At 50.2% G+C, this 19,723-nt stretch overlaps 4 protein-coding genes across 10 annotated transcripts in view; 2 read left to right on the forward strand and 2 right to left on the reverse strand.

Annotated features, from left to right (window-relative positions):
* Window positions 1–506: 506 nt before the first annotated feature.
* Window positions 507–7,072, reverse strand: atp1b2a (ATPase Na+/K+ transporting subunit beta 2a). Of its 2 annotated transcripts, XM_057028038.1 has the most exons (9): window positions 6,266–7,072; window positions 4,533–4,661; window positions 4,021–4,125; window positions 2,557–2,636; window positions 2,361–2,486; window positions 2,219–2,246; window positions 2,014–2,039; window positions 1,683–1,778; window positions 507–1,601 (listed from the first exon to the last, which is right to left on the reverse strand). In XM_057028038.1, the coding sequence occupies exons 1-9, from the start codon at window positions 6,369–6,371 to the stop codon at window positions 1,437–1,439; spliced, it is 861 nt and encodes a 286-aa protein (XP_056884018.1). In that variant the 5' UTR covers window positions 6,372–7,072; the 3' UTR covers window positions 507–1,436. The 2 variants fall into 2 exon arrangements, with proteins under 2 accessions (XP_056884018.1, XP_056884017.1); XM_057028037.1 differs by lacking the exon at window positions 2,014–2,039 and having other exon boundaries at window positions 2,187–2,246; window positions 6,266–7,014.
* A 256-nt stretch (window positions 7,073–7,328) lies between these two features.
* On the reverse strand, window positions 7,329–11,230 carry LOC130523049 (uncharacterized). 3 transcript variants are annotated; one of them, XM_057027997.1, is made up of 8 exons: window positions 11,074–11,230; window positions 10,029–10,250; window positions 9,802–9,945; window positions 9,304–9,735; window positions 8,832–9,231; window positions 8,644–8,739; window positions 8,505–8,573; window positions 7,329–8,428 (listed from the first exon to the last, which is right to left on the reverse strand). In XM_057027997.1, the coding sequence occupies exons 2-8, from the start codon at window positions 10,086–10,088 to the stop codon at window positions 7,578–7,580; spliced, it is 2,052 nt and encodes a 683-aa protein (XP_056883977.1). In that variant the 5' UTR covers window positions 10,089–10,250; window positions 11,074–11,230; the 3' UTR covers window positions 7,329–7,577. The 3 variants fall into 3 exon arrangements, with proteins under 3 accessions (XP_056883977.1, XP_056883975.1, XP_056883974.1); XM_057027995.1 differs by having other exon boundaries at window positions 8,674–8,739; window positions 9,802–10,250; XM_057027994.1 differs by having other exon boundaries at window positions 9,802–10,250.
* A 1,430-nt stretch (window positions 11,231–12,660) lies between these two features.
* On the forward strand, window positions 12,661–16,318 carry mogat3a (monoacylglycerol O-acyltransferase 3a). The gene is made up of 9 exons (XM_057027484.1): window positions 12,661–12,954; window positions 13,835–14,013; window positions 14,083–14,143; window positions 14,520–14,663; window positions 15,005–15,135; window positions 15,284–15,327; window positions 15,479–15,569; window positions 15,660–15,768; window positions 15,857–16,318. The coding sequence occupies exons 1-9, from the start codon at window positions 12,861–12,863 to the stop codon at window positions 16,009–16,011; spliced, it is 1,008 nt and encodes a 335-aa protein (XP_056883464.1). The 5' UTR covers window positions 12,661–12,860; the 3' UTR covers window positions 16,012–16,318.
* A 94-nt stretch (window positions 16,319–16,412) lies between these two features.
* Window positions 16,413–19,723, forward strand: part of zgc:153012 (uncharacterized protein LOC777626 homolog) — a 4,434-nt gene continuing 1,123 nt past the window's right edge. Inside the window, exons 1-5 of one of the 4 annotated variants that reach the window (XM_057027479.1) lie at window positions 16,413–16,937; window positions 17,016–17,086; window positions 17,614–17,713; window positions 17,935–18,601; window positions 18,673–18,800. In XM_057027479.1, the coding sequence (XP_056883459.1) occupies window positions 17,658–17,713; window positions 17,935–18,601; window positions 18,673–18,800 (851 nt within the window). In that variant the 5' untranslated portion in view covers window positions 16,413–16,937; window positions 17,016–17,086; window positions 17,614–17,657. The other 3 variants (XM_057027478.1, XM_057027480.1, XM_057027483.1) reach the window with 3 other exon arrangements.

Raw genomic sequence — 19,723 nt, forward strand, 5'->3', positions numbered from 1 at the left:
TGTCGTACAGCGCCGCGGCCGCCAGGGGGCGCCACCGCGATGCATTATTCATCTGGTTATATAAGAATTACGTAACAAGTTAAAACCAGAACAGTTTCTTCTCTTTACATCTACAACAAAGCGACAGTTCAGGTTTTCTGTTCTACAAAACCACAACACATCTGTTAGAATAAAAGTGAGGATGGTGCTTTTTGTAACGCACCTAGAAACAATTTTGATTGTAAAAGACGCTATAAATAAAGATGAATCCAACAGTTAGATTCAAATTAGCCCCATTATGTCTCTGATTCTGAAAGTATTGCTGCTTTTAATATGTACAGCTAAAAATACTATTTATACCCGCATTCCTATGCAACTGCTGTAGTCTCAGTGGGTTTTAGATCAATTATCTCCTCCGTTAAAGTGATGAGAGGTGACGGAACCTTCTGGGGAGCAAATGTGGACGTGAAGGTGGGCAGAAGAGACCCTCTTACCACAGATAAAACTCAGTTGATACAACACAGATCTCACAATGACACAACTTCTATTTTATTTGTAATTTTGATAACTTCATCTTTTGTTTTTTTATTCATCTTTTAAACATTTCATTGGATTCAGGCAGGAGAAATCAACCGATCACAAACAAGTTTCATATGACAAAACACAGCAGGTGCGGCTGTTTGGCTGGTCACTCTTTAAAGGAAGACTATTGGAGAGGCGCACAGGTGAGGACAGGTGTGTTCCAAGATGGGCGTGGCAAGAATGGCAGTGGCAGATGAGAGCCTGTGTGTGTGTGTGTGTGTGTGTGTGTGTGTGTGTGCTGTCATTATAGCTCCATGATTCCAGCAATAAAGAAAACAAAGCCATTAAAATATCAGGATAGACTTGTGAAGATAAGACATCACCAATACTGTTGCTATGGTGACGAGCGTGTGTGATTGGCTGTAGATTCAGTAACAAATGAGGACACAATCAGGTTCTGTGCAGTTCCTGAACTGATCTGAAGCCAGTTTGTTACTGAGGTTTATGACCTTTGACACAGTTTGAAACTGATTCTGTTCTGGTTTCATTTAAAATCTGAAATGATAAATTAAATGAACCTTGTGGTTGTAGTTTGTTCAGGAATCCTGGAAATCCTTCGCAAAAGTAATCTGTCACAGAAATAAATAAATAAATATAAATAAATAAATGTGGTGATGATGGCGATGATGATGGCGATGGCTATGAAGGTGATGATGATGATGGCGATGAAGGTGATGATGGCGATGATCTTCAGTTCTTGGTCACAGGGTCAGCAATGAGGATCACATCTGTTTCCATGACTACTGTAACTAATAACAAAAAACATGGTCAGTGAATGCATCGTGAAGCTACACATGAGGGAAATGAGTGTGTGAGGAGTCATTACAACATCAGGATTAGTGCATCTTAAGTGTGTGTGTGTGTGTGTGTGTCATCTATTTGTCGTTGATCCGTAGTTTAAAGGAAACCCGTCCAGCAAACTTGTCTCGTTCGCTGCCCTCGGCGAGCGTGTTGGAGTTTATGTTACACTCCACACTGATGTCTGAGTTCAACGAGGCGTTCATGAACTTCACGGCCACCAGAGGCTGAGTGTAGTTCACCTGAAACATATTACACACTGTATCACATCAAGAGCAACGCTCAGGTGTGTGTGTGTGTGTGTGTGTGTGTGTGTCTGTTACCTGAGCCTTCTTGCCATAGTATGGGTAGTACATGAGGTTAAAGGTTCCATTAGGTGGAAAATACTTCACAGGTCCCATCTTTGCACTGTCCTCCTTCTACACACACACACACACACACACACACACACACACACACACACACAGTTAAACTTAAGGGTCCCACCCCATTTTGCAGCAATAAGCTTAGATGTTTGTTTGGCCCCGCCCCTTCCCATCCCATAAATTAATGACACAGACACTTGAAAGAGGAAGGGGAGGAGCCGAGAAGATCTGTCCCTTGGTGTCACCTAATCAATACAGCTGACTGGGATGTGTTTTCTGCTGTTCTTACCAATAAAATCTTTATCCAATCTGTATCTGAGGGGCAGGTGATGCGTGACAGACAGACGAGAGGGCAGGCAGACAGGTGAGCAGTGCCGTGCCAATGGAGAAACAGGTGAGTGGAGGGACAGACAAATGGAAAGACACGCAGGTGAACAGTGAGCAGATGAGACAGCTTCAGACCTTAGCTCCACAGGTGATGTAAGGAGACTGACCATCCTTCCCTGGCAGCATTCCGATCACCTGCACAGGTGAATGATCAGATGGACAGACAGTCAGACAGTTAACTTCCTGTTTGTGATTTGACTCTGCTGAGTAAAGCCCAGCTAACTTGCTATGCTAACATGCTAACTGTACCCGGTTCAGTTTTATGAGGATGCAGGGCTGACCGCTGCTGTAACCATAGGAAGGATCTGAAATCCCAGAACATTCCTGCAACACGGTCCGATTAAACTGACACGAACGCTTCGGAATGTTCCTGACCTGCAGAGAGACGGGCAGTGAGAGTGAGACCAGCATGCAGAGACAAGTGGAGACTGAAAGGAACATTTACCGTTCCACTGTCCTCTTGAATGAAGTATTGATCAGGTGGACAGTCATCGTTGGTCTGGACCTGATAGCTGTCATTGTAGGCTACAGACAGACAGGAAGAGAGACAGACAGGAGGAGAGAAGACAGGAGGAGAGAAGACGGGAAGAGAGACAGACGGGAGGAGAGAAGACAGGAGGAGAGAGACAGACAGGAGAGAGAAGACAGGAGGAGAGAAGACAGGAGGAGAGAAGACAGGAAGAGAGAGAGACAGGAGGAGAGAAGACAGGAGGAGAGAAGACAGGAGGAGAGACAGACAGGAGGAGAGACAGACGGGAGGAGAGAAGACGGGAAGAGAGACAGACGGGAGGAGAGAAGACAGGAGGAGAGAAGACGGAAGAGAGACAGACAGGAGAGAAGACAGGAGGAGAGAGACAGGAGGAGAGACAGACAGGAGGAGAGAAGACAGGAAGAGAGACAGACAGGAGGAGAGAAGACAGGAGGAGAGAAGACAGGAGGAGAGAAGACAGGGGGAGAGAAGACAGGAGAGAGACAGACAGGAGGAGAGAAGACAGGAGGAGAGAAGACGGGAAGAGAGACAGACAGGAGGAGAGAAGACAGGAGGAGAGAAGACAGGAGGAGAGAAGACAGGAAGAGAGACAGACGGGAAAGAGACAGACAGGAGGAGGAGAGAAGACAGGAGAAGAGACAGACGGGAAGAGAAAAGACAGGAGGAGAGAAGACGGGAGGAGAGAAGACGGGAAGAGAGACAGACAGGAGGAGAGAAGACGGGAAGAGAGACAGACGGGAAGAGAGAAGACGGGAAGAGAGACAGACGGGAAGAGAGACAGACAGGAGGAGAAGACAGGAGGAGAGACAGACGGAAGAGAGAAGACAGAGGAGAGAAGACGGGAGGAGAGAAGACAGAAGAGAGACAGACGGAAGAGAGACAGACAGGAGGAGAGAAGACAGGAAGAGAGACAGACGGAGGAGAGAAGACAGAAGAGAGACAGACGGAGGAGAGAAGACGGGAAGAGAGAAGACGGGAAGAGAGACAGACAGGAGGAGAGAAGACGGGAAGAGAGACAGACGGGAGAGAGAAGACAGGAGGAGAGACAGACGGGAGGAGAGACAGACAGGAGGAGAGAAGACAGGAGGAGAGAAGACAGGAAGAGAGACAGACGGGAAGAGAGACAGACAGGAGGAGAGAAGACAGGAGGAGAGAAGACGGGAAGAGAGAAGACAGGAGGAGAGAAGACAGGAGGAGAGACAGACGGGAAGAGAGACAGACAGGAGGAGAGAAGACAGGAAGAGAGACAGACAGGAAGAGAGACAGACAGGAGGAGAGACAGACAGAGGAGAGAAGACGGGAGAGAGACAGACGGGAAGAGAGACAGACGGGAGGAGAGACAGACAGGAGGAGAGACAGATTAGGTCACCAACAACAGGCAGCAGACAGATTTTGTTCTGAATAATTAACAGTCCTTACGGGACAGGAAGTTATTGAGGTTCTGGACAAACCCGTCCCAGCTCTCGGTGTCTGAGACAGAGAAGGTGATCTCCAGCTGATCCCCCTTGGGCCGGATCATCATCCCTGGAATATACAGAGAGCTGGTTAACCAATCACAGCCCGGCCTCATGACGCCCGCTGGCTCATGCCTAACCCCGACCCTGACCCTGACCCTGACCCTAACCCCGACCCTGACCCTAACCCCGACCCTGACCCTAACTCTAACCCTGACCCCGACCCTGACCCCAACCCTAACCCCGATCCTGACCCTAACCCCGATCCTGACCCTAACCCTAACCCTGATCCTGACCCCGACCCTGATCCTGACCCTAACCCCGACCCTGACCCTGACCCCGACCCTGATCCTGACCCTGACCCCGACCCTGATCCTGACCCTAACCCCGACCCTGACCCTGATCCTGACCCCGACCCCGACCCTGACCCTGACCCTGACCCTAACCCCAACCCTGACCCTGACCCCGACCCTGTACCTGGAGTGGTCAGGCGGTCCTGCCAGGTGGGGTTGTAGTCGTCCAAGGTGAGCAGCATGACGTACATGGTGAGAGCGAACATCCCAGCCAGAAACAGGTAGAAGACCAGGTAGAAGAGTAGAATCAGACCTGAGGACACACACACACACACACGCACGCACGCACGCACACACGCGCACACACACACACACGCACACACGCACACACGCACACACACAGATCACCATCATACACACACACACACACACACACACAGATCACCATCATACACTCTACTTCTGCCTCCTCCCCCACTCCCTCCTCTGAACTTCATCTATATAATCCTCTTGTTTTTAGCTCCACCCCTTAGTGATGACCTACATTCACTCTGAATGAAGCAGAGGGTGTGTGTGTGTGTGTGTGTGCGTGCGTGTGTGTGCGTGCGTGTGTGTGTGTGCGTGCGTGCGTGTGCGTGTGTGTACGCGCTCATATCTCTGTTTGCTGGTGTGTCAGGTGTGTTGCGACGTCAGGTGTTCGTGTCATGATGCATCGGTGGATCCTCACATCGAAAGCGTGTGTGTATCTGATTTCAGATGTGGTCCAATCAGCACCGTCTATCTACATAATCCAGATTAACACACACACACACACACACTCCATTGTTTCAACATCATTGTAGAGAAATTACGGTTGTTTTTTTAAAATGATTGACAGTCTAATTATTTATATTGTGTTCATTTGTGATGTGTGTTATGTTGCTGCTCATCAGGGATGGTATGGGAATGGTCATCAGGTGGCAGGTGCAGGTGTTGACCACCCAGGAAGAGTCAATATTACTCTTTCAGTGGTTTATATCAACACTGTTTTACTGAACAATCAGAAACCCTGTTGGTGGTGCAGTTCTCTCTCTCTCTCTCAGCCAGTGTCACTGATGCTCACTCGTCCTCCGTCAGCCATGTGCTGTGTGAAGGTCACTCTCTCTCTATTTATAATCTCTCTCAGTCTCTCTTAAAGGAGACACAAAAACTGTGTGTGTGTGTGTGTGTGTGTGTGTGTGTGTGTGCGTGCATGCGTGTGTGCGTGCGTGTGTGTGTGTGTGTGTGTGTGCGCGCGTGCATGCGTGTGTGTGTGTGTGTGTGTGTGTGTGCGTGCGTGCGTGCGTGCGTGCGTGTGTGTGTGTGAGACAGATTGTGCCACTGGCCACACTGGTGTCCTAACTGCCATTGTTAGCACTGATGCTAACACAGGAACAGCCTAAAACATCAGTAATAATTCACAAAGGTTTTTTCATCATGGCTTCAACGTGTTTACATTCAGTCACTGATTGATGATAATTTCTTATGAAAAAATGTTGTTTTTTCCAGGTGTACAGCTACCTGTCCCCTAGCAACAGCACAATGGTCGCGGGCAGCCATGTTGGAGGAAACGGAAAACTAACTTTTTATGCAAATCATTAATTAATATGATGTGAATCCCAGTTAAACCAGTGAGCTTTGGGATTCACAGGAGTCCTGCAGTAACCGTGACAACAGCTGCTATGTGAAAAATGTTAAACCTTTAGTTGCTTCATGTCAGGCAGGAAACACTTTCAGGATGGATCCTATATTGATCTTTAATCAATCAATCAATATTACGGCAATTTGATGATGTCATTTATGTAGGACATGAATAAAAATGATCTCAAAAGACTAAAAATTAACGAGTGGAAGACAGGCATTAACAAAGGGGGGAAGGGGGAGGGGGGACCAACTGACCCCAGCTCGTGGCGGTTCGGCCCATCAGCTCGTGAGTTCGTGGGTTCCAAAATAAATCCCGCCACTGGCTCGAGCCTTTGCGCTCTTCCTCCTTGGTTCCGGACATGATTGTGATGAGGAGGAGGATGAAGATGGAGCTATCTGCGGGCTCGCGAGGCGCGGGACGTCTGCTTTAGTGATCCGCTGAAAAACGATTAATGTCGCTGGATCGATCCGATGGATCGATGATGATCGGTAAGATAAGACAGAGAAAGAGAGAGAGACATGCAGAGAGAGAGACAGGGAAAGAGAGAGAGACAGGACGCTGTCACTGCGGTCTTCCACCGTCTCCAAAACCGTCTGACGTCACGTCGCCAATCACCGCGCGGCCTCATCCGGACAGACTCCGCCCACCGCGCCGCTGATAAGAGATCTTACAGATCGGGCGCGGTGACGTCACGCACGTGTTTGTCACGCTAGCTTCATCGTCGTCGTCAGCCTCGCGTTTGATTGACATTAAAGAGCTCAGAGTCGGTACACGACACATCTGGGGCGGAACCGGGTCAGGAACACCTGGTCTGGGTCAGCCTCCAGGGTTCTGCGGGTGCCCAGATGCTGCTGCGTCATCCAGCGTTCCCAGGACTTCTCTTCCCACAATGCCCCGGTGCAGCCGCCGATGTGACGTCACCGACGTGGACGCCCAGAACGGCCAATTCTTCCCTCCCGGTCCGGTCGGCCCTCGGCCACATGCCGACAGTCTGGACCGTGGTTGGTCCCACCAGACCAGTATGAACTGGGCCACGTTTAAGCTGTGGAACTGGGCGATGCGTCCGTTCTCTGACGCTGTTAAAGGGCGCCACCTGGTGGCCGAAAGCATCACCGTGATCAGCATCACTGGATCGATACTGATCACTGATCAACTGTGACCAGACTACAGCCACAGCACACTTGGAATCCACTGACTAGTTAACTAGTTAACTGATGTTAACTAGTCTTCTTGCTTTAAAATCACCAAAGACACTGATCAATTGTCCGGATTGATCATTTTTGGTGATAAACAGGAACAATTATTAAAAGCTGGGAATTTTCACATGGTAGAAAAAGTTCAGATTTATTTATTGGTCACAGCGAGTTCAGAGTTTGTGTGGTTCAAAACAGGTGACACGTCCAGAACACTCGGACCCATCACCGTGGCAACATACACAAGAACTGCTGCGGGATCCATAAACACCAGCATGCATGTCGTCTTCACAACCAGCTCAGAGTCCGAGACCAGCAGAGGAACTGGTCTCTGACTGGGTGTGTTGCTGGTCCTGCGGCTCAGACACGTCCCTCAGAAGTGAACGTGTCCAGAATGAGGATTTGCTGGAGGTCCTATAGCGGACCCGTCCTGGAGCAGGGTCCTGCTGACCGAGTAGTGCTGGGACAAGGACTCATCTGTCCATTCTGGTCTGGACAGCAGCTGGTCTATGTGAGGACCCATGGTCCGGTGGGAAATTGGATACTGATCGATGGTTGGGTCCCGCTCCAGGAGCGACTGACTGGGGACGCCGTGTGGATTGTCTGGTCCATAAAGTGCCCCGGTCAGTAAAGAGGACTCTCTGTCCAGAGAGGGCTGCTGCTCCATTTGGTACAGCTGCTTTTTGTGGATCTGAACATGGTCCTGTTGATCTAGTCTGGGAAGACACAGCTGCTTCTTGTGGAGCTCCAGGTGGTCCAGTTGGTCCATCTGGGCGTGGTACTGCTGTTTCTCATGATCCCGAACGCTCCCCTGCTCCTGCGGCTCCATCTGGAACTGGAACTGCTGCTTCTTCTTCTGGTGGGTCTCAGGAGCGTGGTGCTGCAGTTTCGCCTGGTCGGGGTCCTTTTCTCGGTTCATCTGGACCAAACACTGCTGCTGCTGCTTCGCCTGGATCGGAGGAACCTCTTGTCTTTGGTTCTCCTCAAGATCCACCTGGGCGTGAAACTGCTGCTTCTTCTGGCTCTGGATCTGGTTGTGGATCTGGTTTTTGATGTCTTTCCAATGTCGGCCTTTGAGGTCAGGCTCCAGGTCCAGACAGCGCTGACAGGCCTCCTTTCCTGGGACCGACTGCTTCAGAACATGGACTCCCAGTTGTCTCCAGACCGCTTCCTTCTCTGCAAACGTCCAGGGGCGCCGGCGGACTTTCCTGGGCACCATTGGGCCTGAAATAAAGGTCGTGTACATGAGACGATGTGATACTACCCAGAAGTGGGAAACAGTTTTAGGCTCCAGACCCACCAACAGGCTGTTTGGACTCTGGAGGAACCGTCGGGATCCGTCCTTCATCCCTGCTCTGAGGCAAAACCTCTGAAAGACAGTGAAAGGGTTTCAGTCAGGGCCAGTGTTCAGGTCTGGGAGCCTCGGGATCAAGACCCACCCTGCGGTTCTGGATGGGAGTGCTCTTCACCTGGTTCTTCACGCTCCATCTCACTTCCTGGTTGGACCAACGGTTTCTTTAGCTTCACTCCTTTGACTGGTGAGAAAAAACGCTTTTCATTTGCATCAAAGCTTCACAGAACTTGAGTGTGTGGAGGTGCACAAAGTCCAGGGGGGGGGGGGGGGTACCTGCTGGGGGCTCAGGGTTTGAAAGGCCCAGGTTGTCCCAGTCCTTCACCAGCTGGTGGACGAAATCAGTGGCCTTGGCTGCTGCCTCCCAGTCTCCGTCCTGCACACTCTCGTCAATGGCGATCTCACAGACCGTCTTCAGGGTCGACTTCATGGCCAGCGGGGGGCAGGTCCACCGGTACCCAGACGCTTTCCTGGCCGCAGCGACAGTCAGACCCAGTCTGTCTGGTGCCAACAGGTCCTGCAGAGTCTGAACACTCGAGTTCAGAGTCTTCGCTGCCAGGAGGAGTCTGCCGAGCTCCCTCAGCTTCTGGCTGACGTAGTCGTACCTCCTCTGGTTGCCATCCTGAGTGTCCATCAGCTTGTTTCCATATTTACAAATTAACCAATCCGATTTGACCTGTAGAACAGAAGAAATGTCAGTTCTTTTTATCTTTTCGGGGCATCTTCATATAAAATCCTTCAGACGGACCTGATGTGAGACGTCGTCCACGTTCATGCGGTGTAGGACTTCGCTGCAGCTCTCAGACGCTCCGCTGGAGATCGGCAGGAAACGTGACGCTTCCGCCTGCACCCTGAACCTCTTTCTGGGCCGGTCTCCCATACCGGACTCCAGCATGGCGTCAGGGGCCGTGTCTACTGAGGGGACATTCTCTGTGGAGCTGGACGTCCCATCATCTGCTGAATCTTCAGACTTGACGGTGGAGTCCAAGGCGGCGTCCTTGAGGGGGTCTGAGATCTTTAATAGTTTGGACGTCTTCTTTCGACAGGACACCTGATGTTTCCACAGATCAGCGCGGAGGAAGAAACCGAGGCACAACGGACAGGGGAGATAGTTCCTTGCATCGACGTCCTCCGAGGGCAGTCGCCATGGGATGATCTCACCAGTCCCCTGGCGGATCACCTGATGGACAGAAAACACGTCTGTATTTTCAAACATCAGTGCAACTTTTTACCGGACTAAACGGACCTCGATGTTGTGCAGGTAGTTTCCTTTGCAGCGCAGGTGATCTAACAGCAGGTGGCGCTGCTTGGAGCCTGCCGGCAGCTCGCTCGCGGCGGCTACGTCCTCCTCGTCCGCGTGCTTCCTCAGAAGGTGGCGAGCAATCTTCACCTGTGGCCGCCGACAGAAAACGCAGTAATGCTTCTTGTTCCACCTCCGCTTTCCGTCACTCTTCAGCCTCTTTACTGTCACACCTTCCACCTCCGCTTCCTGCCACCTCCTCTTCTCCCTTTGGCCCCGCCTCCTCTCTGCATTGCCACGCCTTTTGCCCACCTGAGCCCGTCTACCTGGAGCGGCAGCTCGGTGGCGAGGAGGGCAAGGAGCAGGCTTCCTGGGGGCCTCCTCAGAAGGGGAGGGCTTGTCTATTGTCTTGGTTGTGGCAAATTCAGCATGATCTTCTGTGGTGACGGCAGTTTCTATAGCAACGAGAGCAGGTGAAGGGCATCACAGGTGAGATTTCTTCTGTCTGCTAATAAAGTCACTATAACCTGATGACTGAACACATCAGGGACACAAGCTACACAAAATAAGAGAAATAAATCTAATTTTCAAGGCGATCATATCTGTGTGATGGTGACCATTTAAGTGTTTAAAGCATGTTCTTCCTGGATGTCACTGCTATTGTGTTTTCATCTTTAAACAATATCTGCAGTTAATAATGGAGTATAAAATAAAATAAAATAATGGAGTATAATTTCATTGGTTTGCCAAATACATCATTATTTTATTTGGTGTCAGTAGTTTTGAAGCGTGTGTTGCTCAGGACTTCATGAAATTCCCCTGATTTCTCAGACATTTAGTCAGGATAAAAACGCCCGAACGTCTCAGAATCATCACGGAGCGACTTTAACAGATTCTCTCCTAATAGTTTTTAAAACTGATTTCAAAGTCTTGTCAAGAATCGCGTCCTCGCCAAGGTTCCAGTATAAACGGGACATAAGGTTGAGCTCATGCTCTGACCCCGATGACCTGTTAGAACGGATTCATTTCTGGTCACTAGACTAATAATAATAATAATAATAATAATAATAAGAGATCAGAGGGATCCGTCCGATGATGGAAGCTGGCTAAGTGCTACACTAAATATGAGGATGCTAATTGCGGTATCATAGGTGTTGGTAGCATTGGAGGAGCTAACTTGTAGCTAACTCATATTGTGCTACTAAACGGAACATCACCGATCGGAACAGACGCAGGAAAAGGGAGCAACAAAACATGTAAAAGCTGACGGCTCATCACCTGCTAACAGCGCTAAACTCATCTTCCTCTTTTCGCATTAATCACAGCAGAAACGTCACCGCCTTCTTCTTTTCGCTTCTTTTTTGCGTCTTCTTTTTCTTCTTCGTCTGTTCCTTTCTGCGCCACCGGCCATCCCTGGTCCCAACACCGCCCCCATGAGGATAAATCTTGAAAGACCATTTCGTTCGTCATTCATAATTAATAGGTTAATTTTCACATTTTTCTTTGTTCTCGTGCCCGCCCCCCGTTAATTTAGAACTATTACAGAAGTAGTCATAGTTTAAATTATGGACTTCAACTTTTATTGTGTTTCTCTGGGTTTTTAAATACACATTTTCCAAAGTGTCCATTTTATCAAAAGTACCATTATGGCTGATGCATTAGTGATAGTTCATGTATAAAAACGTGACTCTTGCCACCTTGTTTGAATAATCATTCACGTCATTTTCAAGGTTGCTGATTGATCAGTCGGCTTCCTGTGTAACTGATAACCAAGGAAACATCAAAGCAACAAAACGTGCAGATGATTTCAATCCCCGTGTCTTCGGGGGCAGTACTGCACCAAGATTGTCCCTCGCATATAAAAAGCTCCCGCACCTTCTGCCGGATGAGTTTGGGTCGACATGATGGACACAGTCCAGGTGAATGCTGACAGGTGACTGAAACGCTGTTTTTTGGTCTGTTTTTCACAGCTCATCTGGTTCCTGGACTTTTTATTCATTTTTCAATCAATACAAACTTGCCAAATCTGGATTTCTCTGTACCCGCTTTGGCTCTGCTGGTTCTGAGCCTCTGCGGTCCTCCTGCAGAGCTGTCACTCACCTGTCTGTCCTCCTGCAGAGCTGTCTCTCACCTGTCTGTCCTCCTGCAGAGCTGTCTCTCACCTGTCTGTCCACCTGCAGCAGAGCTGTCTCTCACCTGTCTGTCCTCCTGCAGAGCTGTCTCTCACCTGTCTGTCCACCTGCAGCAGAGCTGTCTCTCACCTGTCTGTCCTCCTGCAGCAGAGCTGTCTCTCACCTGTCTGTCCACCTGCAGAGCTGTCTCTCACCTGTCTGTCCACCTGCAGCAGAGCTGTCTCTCACCTGTCTGTCCACCTGCAGAGCTGTCTCTCACCTGTCTGTCCTCCTGCAGAGCTGTCTCTCACCTGTCTGTCCACCTGCAGCAGAGCTGTCTCTCACCTGTCTGTCCTCCTGCAGCAGAGCTGTCTCTCACCTGTCTGTCCACCTGCAGAGCTGTCTCTCCTCTGGGTTTATTTTACATTTATGTTTATACTCCGAGCGGCCTTCCCGTAGGTTCAGAGAGGTTCTTGTTTTCCTTGTTTACTTGTTTATTAGTCAAATATTGGGTGTAAAATGGTGCCAGAACTGTGTAAATGCCTCATTTACACCTCGTAGTCTTTTCTTTGGTATTTTTTCCTGATTAAATAAAGATTAAGATGAGAGATAAGAACATTATCTCGGAAAAAAAGAGTTACTTTGAGAAAATTATTTTACATGGTTGTGTGCATGAACGCGCCTCCCCGCAAGCGCGCTCCCGACATGTCCCTCGTCCACTGTGATTGGCCAAGGGGAGGGACGGGCCGCCGCACATGCGCAGACCTGGGGGGAGGGGCGCGTGTTTGTGAAGTTTGTGCAGTCAGAGAAATGTTTGGAGAAGTTGATATTTAGATAAAAATCTTCTCCAGTCACCAGCGCGCCGACAGACAGGCAAGGAAAAGACCACCGACCCGGCCCAGTTACCGACAGAACCCAACGCTGCGGGCCGCGCCGAGGAGCCCGAACGCCCCAATGAAGATCGAGTTCGCCCCGCTGAACATCCCGCTGCGGAGGAGACTCCAGACCGCTGCCGTGCTGCAGTGGGTCTTCTCCTTCCTGGCTTTAGGTGACACACACACACACACACACACACACACACACATATTGACAGTCTGTTAACCTGTCTGTCTCCTCACACATTTGTCTGTATCCAGCAGTCTGCCTTCTAACCAGTTTACTCATCTGTCCACGTGTTGTCTATCTGTGTGTGTGTGTGTGTGTCTGTCTGTGTCTCTGACTGTTTGTGTGTGTGTCTCACTGTCTTTCTGTCTGTGTCTCACTGTCTGTGTGTCTGACTGTCTGTGTGTCTGACTGAGTGTCTTTCTGTCTGTGTGTCTGACTGTCTGTGTCTCTGACTGTCTGTGTCTGTCTGTGTGTCTGTCTGTGTGTGTCTCACTGTCTTTCTGTCTGTGTGTCTGACTGTCTGTGTGTCTGTGTGTCTTTCTGTCTGTGTGTCTGTCTGTCTGTGCGTCTGTCTGTCTGTGCGTCTGTCTGTCTGTGCATCTGTCTGTCTGTGCGTCTTTCTGTCTGTGCGTCTGTCTGTCTGTGCGTCTGTCTGTCTGTGCGTCTTTCTGTCTGTCTGTCTGACTGTCTGTGTGTCTGTCTGTCTGTGCGTCTTTCTGTCTGTGCGTCTGTCTGTCTGTGCGTCTGTCTGTCTGTGCGTCTTTCTGTCTGTCTGTCTGACTGTCTGTGTGTCTGACTGTCTGTGCGTCTGTCTGTCTGTGCGTCTGTCTGTCTGTGTGTCTGTCTGTCTGTGCGTCTGACTGTCTGTGCGTCTGTCTGTCTGTGTGTCTGACTGTCTGTGCGTCTGTCTGTCTTTCTGTCTGACTGTCTGTGCGTCTGTGCGTCTGGCTGTCTGTGTGTCTGACTGTCTGTGTGTCTGACTGTCTGTGTGTCTGACTGTCTGTGCGTCTGACTGTCTAGGTGAACCTGTCTCTCTGTCTCAGCTCAGTGCTGTCTGGCTGCCTTCGTCCTGCTGGCCCTCTCTGATTGGTGGACGCTGGCCCTTCTGTATGCTGGTTGGCTCTGGTTGGACTGGGACACGCCCATTAATGGAGGTCGCAGGTGTCAGTGGATCAGAACCTGGAGGATCTGGGACTGGTTCCGGGACTACTTCCCCCTGACGGTGAGCTCCTCTCTGTTTTCCTTCTCATCTGTTTATTTGTCATTATTGATTATTGATTTGTGCCTCCAGCTGGTGAAAACTGTTGACCTGGATCCCAAGAAAAACTACATCTTTGGTTTTCATCCACATGGTGAGACACACACCTGTCTGTCTGTACCTGTCTGCCTCTCGGTCGGTTTGGGCCTATTGTGTCGCACATGTAATCGTTCCCAATAGATCCGCTCACCTGGTTGTGGGTCCAGAACCACCTGAGCGGCTGACTTCAGTGTCTAAAGGGAACTGGTGTGAAAGATCAGCTGTTGACCCGTTTAAGACCTGAAAACCAGGCGACTGGTCCAGCTGACGTGGAGGAGGCGTTAAACCCGTCTCATTACCCGTCTGTCTCTACCCTTCTCATTACCCGTCTGTCTCTACCCTTCTCATTACCCGTCTGTCTCTACCCGTCTCATTACCCGTCTGTCTCTACCCGTCTCATTACCGTCTGTCTCTACCCGTCTGGCTCTCAGGTGTGCTGGTAGCAGGGGCGTTTGGGAATTTCTGCACAGAGGCCACTGGTTTCTCCCGTCAGTTTCCTGGACTGAAGTCTCACCTGCTGATGCTCCCGTTCTGGTTCCGAGTGCCGGTCTTCAGAGACTACATCATGTGTGGAGGTACACACCCGTCTCACCTGTCTACCCTCTGCTTCCTCTGTCATGTGACTGATCCGCGGTCAGATCCAGCACTGTTCCAGCTGGTAGGACGAGGGTCAGAGCCGGTCACGGATTGGCTGTTGGACCGGATCACATGACTCCAGCTACAGACTGGTCGATCGAGGGTCCTCTTGACCTTCTGACTCATTGAACGCACCAACATGGCCGTGTCTGTTTACGTAACACAGGTTACTGCAACGGACAAGGCCAACTGATAGTTGTCATAGTTACAGGTGTTAACAATCAGAACTCTGCCTGTCTGTCTGCCTGTCTGTCTGTCTGTCTGCCTGCCTGTCTGTCAGGCCTGGTGTCCAGTTGTAAGTCCAGCCTTTCGTACCTCATCAGTCGTCCTGAAGGTGGAAATGTTGCTGTCATCGCTGTGGGCGGAGCTCCAGAGGCTCTGGATGCCAGACCAGGAGCTTTAACACTCCAGGTCCAAGACACACACACACACACAGACACACACACACACAGACGCACACAGAGTTTTAAATCAAGAATGGAATGGTCTTTTTCCACCAGGTGCAAATGTGCCAGTCCAGAGAAAAATATTATTAAAACCTTTTTTCTGTCTCTTTTAGGTCCGTAACAGAAAAGGCTTCATTAAATTGGCTCTCAAACACGGGTGGGTGGGGCTTGTGATTAGGGCGCGGGGGGTGGGGCGATGTGTGTGTGACGTGAGCAGGCTAACTGTGTGTGTGTGTCTATGTGTGTGTGTGTGCGTGTGTGTGTGTGTGTGTGTGTGTGTGGTGTGTGTGTGTGTGGTGTGTGTGCAGAGCTCAGCTGGTTCCAGTTTTTTCCTTTGGTGAGAACGAGCTGTTTGATCAGATGCTGAACCCCAGTGGGTCTCCTCTGAGGACGCTGCAGGTCCTTCGTTTATTCCTTCCTTCATGATGAAATCTGTCCCGTTGATGCTCCAGTACGTGAGTTTACGCTGAGCTGTGATGTCCTCCCCAGGACCGCCTGCAGGGCATCATGGGAGTTGCGATGCCCCTCTTCCATGCTCGAGGTGTGTTCCAGTACAGCTTTGGACTGATGCCCTACAGACAAGCCATCAACACAGTCGGTACGACCCTGATATGAAGCTCTCTGCCCTGCTTTCATGTGGTCGGTCCACTCGGACGTGTCAGCTTCTCTCTTCGCTCTTTTTTCAGTGGGGAAGCCTGTTGCAGTTGTCCAGACCCCCAGTCCAACCAGTGAGGACATCGAGAAGCTCCATCAAATTTACCTGCAGAGTCTCACAGAGCTGTTTGAAGAGCACAAACACAAATATGGCCTTCAGGAACACCAGCACCTCACCTTCATATGAACTCTTTCTTGATGTCAAACCATTGTCCTTTGTCCCACTCTGCTGGCACATCCCTCTGACTTCTGTTGGACTTGTCTGCACGAGAAACGGCTCATCGGTTCAAATAGGAAATGATAATCTGTTGGATTCTTTTGTGATCTCCTGGGGGATGCTAACAGTTTCACTTCAGAATGCTAGTAGCTCAAAGTGCTCAGAAACGGGGAAGGATGAGAGTCTTACTGGTGGAAAAAGTGGAATTTTCCCCCAAAAATATAAACTGGTGCCACAGACACAGATAGAGTAATTAAATCATTTTTTAAAAGTGCAATTTAATGTTTTATTTCACAAGATCCATCAACGCATCAAACCAGCCATCAAAATAAGTTGAGCCGCTGTCGCCCCCTGGCGCCCAAACCTAGTATCGCAAAAACTTCTCCGGCAAGACGGTTTGAAACAGCCAGTAAAAACCTTCTGGGTGGGTTGGACAGGAGAACACGTCCACTAAATTCTCTCTACATTCATTCTAAACTATATTTGACTTCGAGCTGAAGGTTAAACTTGATAAAACATAAATGCAGAGGCGAAAACACTGGCGCCTCCCAGTCGCGTTCATGTGGTGTACTGGGAATGGCCCGTGCTCGCGCATGTCGCATGTACCAATAAGTCCACATTTGAGGTCGGAGAGAGGTGGATAATCCGCATCATGACGAAGGCCCTGAACTGATGTTCGGCGGCTCTGCGACGGGAGTTGTGCTCGCAGGAAGGAGGCGCGTGATGAAGAGGAGTGTGATGAAGATGAGCGTGATGAAGAGGAGCGAAGAAGCTGAGACAAAAGTTCCTGCAGAAGGAGAAAGGCTCATTCGCTGCACAAGTTAAGGTCGGTTCAGGAAACTTGGGAACCAGTAGATGAAACTTTTCTACCAGTTGTGCTCGTTCACGCTGCCGGGGTACAGTGACGCGCACGCACGCACGGTCCGTCCGTCCGTCCTTTCTCCTGTTTTTACAGTCCCTCGTCTGTGTGACAGGGGCTGCTGCTGACGTCACAGGAGAGAGGACAGATCAGTCACAGAGAAGTGTCGGGAGCGCGCACTAGCCCGTGAGTAGCTGTTTACGTCAGTGACGTCAAAAGCTTGTTGACTGGTGTAGAGTGGTTATTAATCACGATAACACATCTGACTGACTGTTGGCGCTCAGTTCCGTTCATCCGTCCATCGTTCAGGAGGTTTGTTAATCTGAACTAATCTGCTGCTGCAGGAAATATGTGAAACTTTAATCCCACTAAAGGGAAACACAATGTTTCCAGAAAATGTGCACGAGTAGCGATGGAAGCACAACTACGCAGAGCAGAAATATGGTGTTACTGTGTGAGGTTTTCTGAACCAGTTCCTGTAGAACCTGAAAAACACACACACACACACACACACACACACAGGTTGTACAACTGGAACCAGAGTTGAGCAACAACCCAGAGGAAACAGGAAGCCCAGATGTCCACAATAACTTTAAGACAAGCCTGAGGGGTGAGAGACATTGGTCACAAAGAGAAGGTGGAGAGAGAGAACGAGACAGTGGTGAGACACATTTCATGTTAGTTTTTTTTAAATGTTTTTTTCTTTTAACCAGACAGATTTAATATTGTGACATTATTGGTGACCAACAACAGTGGAATGTGGAGCTTCTGGAACAATTATTCCAAATTAAAACATCAGGTTCATCTGTGCAGGTGTGAGACACAAACCTCCTCCTGCGTTCACACACACGGGTTCAACAACTAATTTAACTGGTGGAAACAGATGAGATGTGAAATGGAAGTGGAAACATGATTTTTTTAGGGGGCGGGGTCGAGTCCTCAATTCACACATTTGCTAACGAGCAGTACTGCAGCCATCCAGCAGGGGGCGGGTTCTGTTACGTCTCCTGCTCACAGGTGTGTGTGTGTTTCAGGGAGTTCAGGATGAGTGGTGGTAAAAAGAGGAGTGGCTTCCAGATCACCAGCGTGACCTCAGATTTCAAACAAACGCCAAACGACCAATCAGCTCCCAGCACTGCCCTCACAGCCCAAGGCTCCGCCTACAGCCTGCAGGGAAGCTCCTCCCAGCCGACCACGCCCTCTCTCAAACGCAGATACGCCTCACACGATGCATCGGCCCAAGAAGCAGGATGTTCCCGGTTCAGGGTGGTGAGGCTGGCAGTCAGTGGGCCGGGGGGGGGCAGCGGCCGTGGTAAGCCATACCATCGGGGAAGGTGGACATGCACAGAATTTATGGAACGGGAGGAAGTGCTAGGAATCAGGCGTGTTTTAGACACCATGAGACACGCCCACTCACTGGAGTCCTTAGAGATGATTGGCAGGGATGCAGACAGAGGGGGGGTTCACTCTCAGGGGGCCACCCACCTGTTGTGCCAGCCAGTAAAAAACAAGGACAGCTCAGGTGCTGTTATACACAGCGGGCCACCGTCTCCAACCCACAAAGGGCCCGTTAATGTCCGGCTCCTGGACTGCAAAGAGCCTGGTGAAGCAGAGCAGCTGGACTCCAGCCCTTCTTCTCCTCCAGCCCACCCCCGAGTCCTCCCCCCACCTCTCCAGTTGGAGGCTGGCAGACATGGACAGGTACACACAAAAGTCTCAGGTGAGGAGAATAAGTCCCAGCTCCAACTCTGACCTGTGTGTCTTCCTGCCAGCACATCCTGAGACTGTCTCACTCCCAGCCCAGTTCTCCCCCCGCTGGATCCAACCATCTGGCTCCCGTTCGGACCCCGGCAACCTTCAGTCTGGATCAAACCTTCTTTAGTCTAACACAGGATGCCAGGTAATCTTTCCTTTATTGGTGTTTGGAGTCTGCTGCTGTCCTGCCATCATTGGAGGACGTGATGATTATTGATGATTATTGATGATTATTGATGATTATTGATACGGGATCGGAGCTGCTGCATCATTTCTCCCTCTGTAATCACAAACATAGCAAGTGAATGAATGAAGCTTTGTGTTGTCAGGCTCACTAAGTGGGCAGGTGGAGAATTTAACTGCAGCCTTCCTATTGGCCGACTCAGTGAGTGGGATGGTTGTGGAATGGCATGGCTGCCAATCACAACAGGAGAGGGGCGGGGCCATGTAGGACACAGAAATACTCGTCTGTGTTGGGTTAGAGACCAGTTTAAGTTATGGGACCATAGGTGGTCCGGCTTTCCAGTAGGATACTGATTCTTTTAGTGGAACATCAGACCTGGAGACGATGGAGCTGAGTCTGAAGAGAACGTGAAGTGGCGCTCACGAAGATGCAAGAGTCAAAACAATTAAAGTGAGGAGTCGGACTGGAAGGACCTCAGCGGTCACACCTCAGTGAGAGTTTCATTCCTTGGACGTTTTTCTGTTTGAAAGAAATTCTGAGCTTTGTCGCTGAGCTTTGAGTGGATGGTTGATGGTGAACTTTGTGAAGAAAATGTCAGAGCGATGTCAGATATCTGTTCCCCAAGTTGGCCCCGCCCATTGCCGTCGTAATCAACGGCGTGCTCCAGCAACCCCACCGCTCCCCCTCAGGAGTCTACAACTTGTTCCTAGGCGACCAGAGACCCCCGTCGTGTTTCGGGATCATAGAAAGGTCAGAGTTCATGGGCCAGGTGCCAGAGAGTCCTGGCCTGGTGCTGGATTGAGTCAGTCCTGCCCACTGGCTCCAGCCCTCTCTGGACAGACAATAGCTGAGGCTTGGGCGGCCCCATCAGGACAGGTGTCCTC

This window comes from Takifugu flavidus, chromosome 3 (genome assembly GCF_003711565.1).
Source record: "Takifugu flavidus isolate HTHZ2018 chromosome 3, ASM371156v2, whole genome shotgun sequence".
Lineage (NCBI taxonomy): Eukaryota > Metazoa > Chordata > Actinopteri > Tetraodontiformes > Tetraodontidae > Takifugu > Takifugu flavidus.